The following is an 8,817-nucleotide window of genomic DNA, read 5'->3' as shown; positions in this document are numbered from 1 at the left end:
CGGATAATTATATTTCAACTAATTTACTCAAACTACATTAGTTATCATCGCTGTTTAACTGTATACATTTGTATACATATTCCTGAACAGACATTAAAAGGTACCTGTGGTGTGCGACTCGATAACCATGTCCTATGACCAAATACCTTGAGCTTCTTCTTTTTTCCTTCAATAAACTATAAAATTAAAAACTATAATAATATACAATAATGAACTTTTATATTAGATAACAGTTAAACAGTACTAGTAAAAACAGTATAACTCTCTTAAAAAAAGCTATTTTTCGTTTCCAGTAGAGCGAGAGATCTGTATGCTAAACGCCAAGCCACCCTTAAAAAACAACTAACCAATAGTTTCACGCTTGAATAAGAAGTTTTACTTTATTATCAGCCATGAAATAAGACTATAGGCTTTTACTTATAGAAAAAGAACCTCCCCTATTTAGTTCTCTTATTGAAGTTAACTTTACCTTCTATATAAAGTTTATTTTTTAACTAACTAGTTTACAATTTATCCTAAACTAAAGGCTTGCTAATAAAAATGTAAGTTTTCAAAAATTATCTTATAATTTGGTTTTTAAATAAGCAAATTAGTAAAAGTTACTGAAAAAAAGAACCAAGCGTTTAAATGTTTATAGTTAATATTTTATGGTTACATAGTTTCCACCCACCATTTTGCTTAAATTTATCACTAATTATAAATATGATTATTAATTTTAGTCTAAGTGTCATGTTTTTGTCTTTCTGGTAGTTTATTTTTAATTTTTATAACATTACTTATAATATTTTAAAATCTTTACTTAATTTTGTATATATAAATCTACTATATTTTTTTTTGTACACTAGGTTCTTAGACCAAATTATTTTTGATTGCATTTTTATTGTTTTGTCATTTGGTAAAAATTGTTATTATTGCTTGTGGTTTTATTTTTAGTATAAACATTAGGGTTGCCTCACATTAAGGGTACTTAGGACACTAAGAATAACTCAGGTTATTATGAAGTTTTTGAAAATCTCAGAAAAAAACAAGATTATTTTGAATTTTATTTTTAACTCAGGCTGACTCATGTTTTGTTTTTTCTTAAATAACTCAAGATGTTTTTTTTATATAGTACCAGGACAGGTTTTTTTCCAGATTTTAAATGAGATTTAGTTTCAATATTTTGTTGTTTTACTGATTTACCAGTTTTGTTGATGAACTAGATTTTCACTTAGTTTGAAAAGTTATAAAAGTTTTAAAAAGTTCAGGATGACTGAAGACAGTTTAAAGTCACTCAGGTAACTTTTTTTGACTCCAAGGGTGGCAGCCCTGAAACAAAAAATATAAATCCTGGGATGTAGCTACACAAATTTTATACTAAACTTTTTTTAACTAAGATAATTTATTCTTAAATCCTAATTGTAAACAGTTCATACTATACAAAATAAAATAAGTTTAGTATAGATTTATTTTTATAGCTCAATTAAAAATATCCGTGAAAAACTATAGTTTATAAAGAATTAAATTATTTTGCAAAAGTTTATATTAGTTTAGTTGTTTATGAATAAATTATAACTTTGAAAAAAAGTGTTATATGATATTTTAATGCACCTTCATTACACTTCATTATCAATTGTTGAAAAATATTTTTTTTTTATCTTTTTTTTTTTCATCTTTCAAAAAAAAAACTTAATAAAGTGTTGCTACACAATCAGGATAGATTGAAATTTCAAAACATCTTAAGACAACTCAAGTTAGTTTTTTATATATAAAGTTCACTATAGGTTTAAAAGCTTATGAAAATCTCTGGCCAGTATTTTTGTAGATGTTGAAAAACATTTTGTTGATCCAGTTTAATTATTCAGACACTTTATAAACAATATAATTTAAGAACTAGATTTTGAAAAATATATTTATTTTTTTAACGTAGTGGCTAACTCTTAACATAAATCACTAAAAATCTATCTTCTAAATTTTTTTGAGCTAGATACCTCAAACTTTTAGGAAACGTTCCTTTTATAGTTAAAAGACTTTGAATGTTGGAATTTTAAAAGTATTAAAAAAATTTAAGATGATTCCTTAAAAAATTAAGTAGAGATAGATTTTTATTAAATCATTTTCTTGTTTTTAGTTTGCGCCTTCCATTAGGAACCTATTGAGGTCACCAATTTTGATTGCTCATATCTTAAAAATAACTTAAAATTTTTTCAAGCTGTTGAAAATGTCTGATAGCTTAGATAAAACTCTCTAAAATAAGATCAACTTGTGAAAATCAAGGTGGACCCCCCTATGCCCTCAAGAGATATAAAAGTTCAACTACATTGTTATGTTAAATTATGCTCCTATTTATAAAAACACTTAACTGATTAAAACTTTATAGACTGAACCTTTTAAAACAGTATTTTTAAGTTTAGTAAACATTGAATGTGAAGGCATGTATACAAAGATTTCTTTTTTATTATTTAAAATAAAAGTAATTATGAGGTAAAAAAAAGTTAAGGATTTAAGAAACTCATAATAACTCAAGCTAGTTAAACGTAACTCAGAAATTTTTTGACTTAAAGAGTGAAAACAACAGTGTAAATAGCTCTATAAAAAAATTATAACTATTTTTTTATTATTTCTAACTTATTACTGTTTTCACAGACTAGTTAAGTTTTTTGTCTCTAAGTGTTTCACAGCTATAATAAACTTCAAAAATGGAAGTAAGTTAATGTACCAGCCCTAAATTAGTAGGAAAGTATTTATATTTCATTTTGAATTTGTAAGTAGAGATTATATTTCAAGGCTTTCAACAACAAGCTTAAATTGTTCACAACTATTCTAACTTTTCTTACAATAAAAGATAATAATTTTGTGCAATCTATTTTCTTTGTTTTTTAAAGTTTATATATTTTTATGCAATTTTCAGACTTACAAATTCAATGTAGCAATGACATGTGAAGGATGTTCAGGTGCTGTTACAAGAATTCTTAACAAAAAGCTTGAGCCAGGTATGATGTAATATTTATAATTAAGGTATCACTAATTACAAAATATAAAAATGATCAATTATTTAAAAATAAAGTATGTAGGAGTTTTATGTTAGAGCAAGGGTAAATTGAATAATATGTTTTTACATCAAAATAAGTTTATTCAATTCTTGATAATTTGTTTAGGTGATGTTAAATACATTTCAAGTAGTGGTCTATCGATTTAAATGCTAGATCTAGCCCTAGCTTGCCAAGATCTTGGTTCAACTAAAATTTGATTTGTAAAAAGATTCTAATCAGGTTAGTATTAGATCTCAATCAAAAATAAAAAGCCTTATTTAGTTCTAGTTGGATCACTATTAAGATTAAACTTCTCGATTTTGCAAAGCTCAATTTTGAAATAAGTTAGGCCAGATCCCGATATTTAATTTAAATTAGGATCCAACTGAAATTAAATTTATTAAGTTTTTTTTAAATAGAAATCTCTCCCAAACCGGGTTCAAACCTGTTTTTCAACAAGTTTACTCAGAATATACTTTTTTTAGTATCCTGATGAATCATGTCATGTTTTGTTTTTTCTCAGGCTGACTCAGGATAGTTTAGTTATCTTTGAAAAAAATAAGGTTAGTTTTAAGAGTTTTTTAAAACCTCAGGGCAGATTTTTTAGATCTTGAATGAGATTTAGTTGATCCAATTTCAATATTTTGTTATTTTTATAACCAGTTTTGTTCAAGAACATAATAATTATTGATTTTGAAATGCTAATTTACTTTTTTAGCTCTGCGGCTAGCTCTTAACTACTCTTAGAAATAACATTGTAGTTTTGTTTAAAATTTAAAATGAATATTTATCATGATTTAAATTTATGTCAAGGGTATAGGGATTGGGGTAAAGGCTTATTTTTTTTACAAAAATTTACATTTGAAATACAGCTACATAAAATTTGGTTTTGTTATTCTTTTTAACTGATGGTAGTATGTGAATCATTTAAGGGCATAAGGAGGGTAAAACACTTTTTTTTTGAAATTTGATCTTATTTTATAGTTTTTACTGAGCTACAAGAGGCTTTTTACAGATTTTAAAAATTCAAAATAGTTTTTGCAATATAGCCGGTCAAAGTTGGAGGCACTAACTTAAACGGCAAATAACTGGAAATCACTAAAAATTTATCTCCTCCTACGTTTTTTGAGATAACTACCTCAAATATTCAGGAAATTTTCCTTGCAATATTTTGAAATATCTGCAAAAACAAAATTTAAAAAAACAAAAAAATGACTATTTTTTTTTGTTTATTTTTTATATGAAATTTTTGTTTTTAATTTCTTTAAAAATCTTTTTGACAGAATTTTCTAAATATATCAAGAAACACTTCCAGAAATTTTGAAGTAGTTATCTCAAAAAACGTAGAAGATAGATTTTTAGTGAAATAGTCTATTATTGCCATTTTAGTTTGCGCCTTCCATAAGGAACCTATTGTTGCCTTCAACTTTGACTGGCTATATCTCAAAAACTATTTTGAATTTTTTAAATCTGTAAAACGCCTCTGGTAGCAAAGTAAAAGCTATAAAATAAGATCAAATCGTGTAAAAATTGTTTAACCCCTCTATGCCTTTAACATAACTTTGGGAATAAGGGATTTAGAGTTTAAGATTTTTGAAGTAATGAGATTAATAGTATGTTACCCCTCTGTATAACTGCTACATAAAGTTATGTTATGGTATTAAAGAAAAGCAAGGTTTATTGGTTTGGTAATTTTGTAATTAAACAAAACGAAATATTAAACTGATATTATTATTATATCACATTACTACATTTTATAAACTTCTAAAAATTTAGCCGTAACTAAAAATGTTTTATTTTTAGTTTTTATACTTATAATTAGATCAAAGTTAAATTTACCAAAATGTCATATAAAACTTTAAAAATTGAACTACCATTGTAATTCTAGTGTAAATTTAAACTTATTTAATTTTTAATTAATATTTTAAAATTGTTATTTCTAAAACACTTTTTAGTATTTAAAAAACAGTTTAGACATATAAGTTTTGAATCGAATGTTGTTATTTACTTTTTATAAATTTAATAGTTCTTTTTTTTGTTAATTCTGTAAAAGTTGTAGTTAATATTTTTTAAATAAAATTTTGTTTTTAAAATAAACTTTTATGATTAATTAACTTCTGTTTTTTATCTTATTTTTAACTAAAAAAAAATCTATTAGCTTTGAATTACTGAAATTCCTCAAAATGTTGATGTAAACTAAACCTGTTTACAGAGTTTAGAATTTTATAAATTTAGATTTTTTAAAGTTTAGCTTTGTTAACTTTAGCCTGTAATAACAATAGTGTATTAAATGTGTTTGAAAAGTTCGACCAAGGTTATAATTATAAGTATAAAAACATTACTTGGCTAGTATACTAAGCTTAATATTGTTATTAAAAATTTTGAAAGTTATTTTTAGATTTTTCTCAAAAGTTAAAAAAAATCTATGCCCTTATTGAAAGCACGTCAAAATCTACACTTATTTATGTTTTTTAATTTTTTTAAAGTTGTTAAATTCATTTTGTATTATGTCTTGAGTTACAATCAACACTAGAAAAAGATATAATTAAAAATTGTGAAGTAATGTCAAAACTTTCAAAACTAATTAAAATATGTGTTGCCTACACGATTTAAAAGAGAATATCCAAACTATAAGTAATGAAATCACAACTTAACCTAAAAAAAGTTAAACATTATGTTCTATCTATATTCAGTTAGAGAGTTTTAAACTATTATTTATTTAATCACTTAGTTATTTAAATTATTATTAGTTATATTTTTCATTTTTACATCAGCATGTTTTCTTTAACCAAAGTTTAAAATAGCTGTCGTGCATAAGTTTTTGAATGGTGTAGTTTAGTTTATAAAAATACAACCCTTTATAAAAATATTGGTACATTAAGTACTTAATGTTGCTCTTTTTCTTCGGCATATGAATGTAATGTTAGAATAGAAATATTATAACTGTTTTATTTACTGAAGAACATTGAAAAGGAATTTATATTGTGTATAAAGGCAACGAAACCTTCATTATTTAATTTAAAGTATAAAAAATGGTACATTACATAAAACAGATTTATTAATTTTATTATGTAATTGTAAATATTATTTGAAAATCAGAAGCAAAAATAGACATAGTACAGCGAAAACGCCGTTTAGTTTATGAATTGGAAAGATAAATAAAACCCAAATTTAATAGCAGAACTATGTAACAAAAAAGAGCATTCTATTTAAGACGGTGGTAAAAGTATAGTATCTTGTCTTCGTCTTTTTATTGCGTCTTATAGTTTCGTTAACAGATATACTTTATTGTTAAAATAATAAACAAGTCTGTACGTAAGAACAGAGAAATATTTTTTGCTTTTTGTATAAAACAGACAACGTTTTGAAGATCAGGATGTGGTGCGTTGTGAGCAATTTAAAGTAGTTTTAAATCGGAACTTTTAAATAATAAAATGTATCCAATTTGTTGTCATAAGGTCTTGTTAGTTATGTTATTGTATGTATTCAATTGTTTTCTTATCATTTGTAATTTTAGTCTGGATATTTCTAGTCTTCATTTGTCGTGTAAATAATGAATATTATTATTTGCATTTTGCTAAAAAAAGTTTTATTAGGGACTAATATAACAATATACTCATTACCCATATGGAACCCTCGATTGCGACACGCAAATTGAATTGTTTTTCAATTTAAGTAGTTAAACGGTGAAGAGCACCTAGTTAGACATCCCTGTCCAAGCATTATTACTGATATTAAATTTGTATAAGTAGAAATTGCGTTAAATTAATTATACCAATTATAATCATTTTTATATTTTTGAACCATATTTATTGATAAATTTATTATATTAAAGTTTTTTAAAGCAAAGTTTTTTTCATATTCATCATTGCCACTCACTAAGTATTCTCAAACTCAAGACAATTAAAAAGTACAATTTTTTTTACTAAACTCAGCTTTTATTATACGACATAAATTTTATAGTTTCTTGAAGTTTGGTAATGAAAGATAAATTGTTTAATTTATCTATGTTAAACTAATAATTAAACTTAATTAATTATACTCCTCAACAACTTCTACTGCTAACTAGTTTAAATTGTGATACTTCAACTCGATTATATTAATTCTATAAAGAGTGACAAGCTTTTATTTCTAAAGTTAGTCATTTCAAAACTAAAAAAAAAATTAGGTTAAGTATATATTTAAATTTTTTAAATGAACACTGTTCTTTTTTAATTTGGTTTCACACAAAAGTGTAAATAAATTGATTCTAAATTATATTCACAGGGAGTAGTTTTGATGTTGATTTGGAAAACAAGCTTGTGACAATAACGTCAAATAAAAGTCAAGATGAACTGTTTGAAATACTTAAGAAGTGTGGAAAGGAAGTCACTAAAGCATAAAAAAGTTTTACATTGACTTGTTAACTTCATATATTTTATTGCTAAGCATTCTGTATATTAATAAGCAAGCTTTAACATGAATAATTTAATTATAATTTTTTAAAAATAGTTTCTTCAAATACTTTTCTATAGTAAAATTAATAAAAAATTAAATCATAATATTTTACTTAATAATTTTTAATTTATGTTTAAGAATTCAATATTTTCTTGCCCACTTACTTTAAAGTAAATTAATGGTTTTATAAAGTTATTTGTATTTTTTTTTAAATAAATAAAGGAAATATTTTTTTATGGTTTCTTTCCTTTTATTTATTTTGTAATCAACATTTTTATCTACGTCGGTGCTCTGTTTTTGCAATTAATTTGATTAAAACTTTTGATCTACCCGGATGTGATTTTTTTAATCAAGATCTGGCTGGAAGTTTCAATCCGAATATATTTTTTATCTATTACTTAACTAAAATTATGTTTATGCCAATAATGGATTAACTTTTATAAATAATTTTAGTTTTATTGATTGTCACTATAATCAACTTTGTTATAGATGATTGAATAAATCACATAAAGTTTAATTGATCTAAAATAAAATTCAAAACAGAATAAAAAAGTCATATTAAAAAAAATCTAAATGATTGAATTAAAACGTGAGTGTTCAAATATCTTCTTTAAAATAAATGTTAATAAAACATAGGGTAGTATTTTTCCGTTTTAAATTAGGTTAACTTTTTTAGTCCTTTTTGATGGATTCTAACACCTTTTAATATTTTATTCACTTTACATTGTGCTTTGTATAAGCTTATTAATTATCAAAAAAGTTATTACTATCATATATAATAAACTAATTGTACAATAATTGAAGCTGAATTAATTATATTCAGCTAAAAGTAAGTTCTATCTAGGGACTATTTTTGTTTATTTATCTTAAAAGTGGGTGTTTTGGGCCATGATTTTGAGTAACTATTATACCTACGATTCCCACTCGCGCACAATTCCAACCCATTTTTTTGTTTTTTTATTAATTGTTTTTAAACAATTGATACCCCTTACTCAATTAGCGGTGCTTGGATTTGATCGGGTGGGAATTGTGCGCGGGTTAGAGCTAAGCGGTTCCCATATGATTCAAAATACTATTAGAGCTATTAATTTTAAATAAGAATAAAACTGATAAAAATTTTGTTTTCAGAGATTAACCTAACTTTATCTTCTATATGGCTTACATTTATTTGATTCCAAAACATCTAGATTTTAAATTTACTAGTATTTTAAACTTATAAGTCAACAATTCAATTTCAAAAATGCTAAATTATTGAAAACTAATAAAAATAAAACAGTTTAAAAACAAAGTAAATAAATAAATCTAGGACTTTTAACAAAGTGAACTAAGTTAATAGGTAAAAGTTTGAAAGATGCTGTTATAGATAAAA

At 24.2% G+C, this 8,817-nt stretch overlaps 1 protein-coding gene across 2 annotated transcripts; it reads left to right on the top strand.

Moving 5' to 3' along the window:
• The first annotated feature begins 381 nt into the window (after positions 1-381).
• On the top strand, positions 382-7,821 carry LOC145834670 (copper transport protein ATOX1-like). 2 transcript variants are annotated; one of them, XM_082942157.1, is made up of 3 exons: positions 382-542; positions 2,891-2,972; positions 7,278-7,821. In XM_082942157.1, the coding sequence occupies exons 2-3, from the start codon at positions 2,912-2,914 to the stop codon at positions 7,391-7,393; spliced, it is 177 nt and encodes a 58-aa protein (XP_082798283.1). In that variant the 5' UTR covers positions 382-542; positions 2,891-2,911; the 3' UTR covers positions 7,394-7,821. The 2 variants fall into 2 exon arrangements, with proteins under 2 accessions (XP_082798283.1, XP_082798282.1); XM_082942156.1 differs by lacking the exon at positions 382-542 and adding an exon at positions 2,624-2,684.
• The last annotated feature ends 996 nt before the right edge of the window (positions 7,822-8,817 follow it).

The sequence above is a fragment of the Thalia democratica genome, chromosome 4 (assembly GCF_965202585.1).
Source record: "Thalia democratica chromosome 4, ktThaDemo2.hap1.1, whole genome shotgun sequence".
NCBI classification, from domain to species: Eukaryota; Metazoa; Chordata; class Thaliacea; order Salpida; family Salpidae; genus Thalia; species Thalia democratica.
The sequence above is the reverse complement of the archived record's forward strand: the minus strand, read 5'-3'. Positions and strand labels throughout refer to the sequence as shown.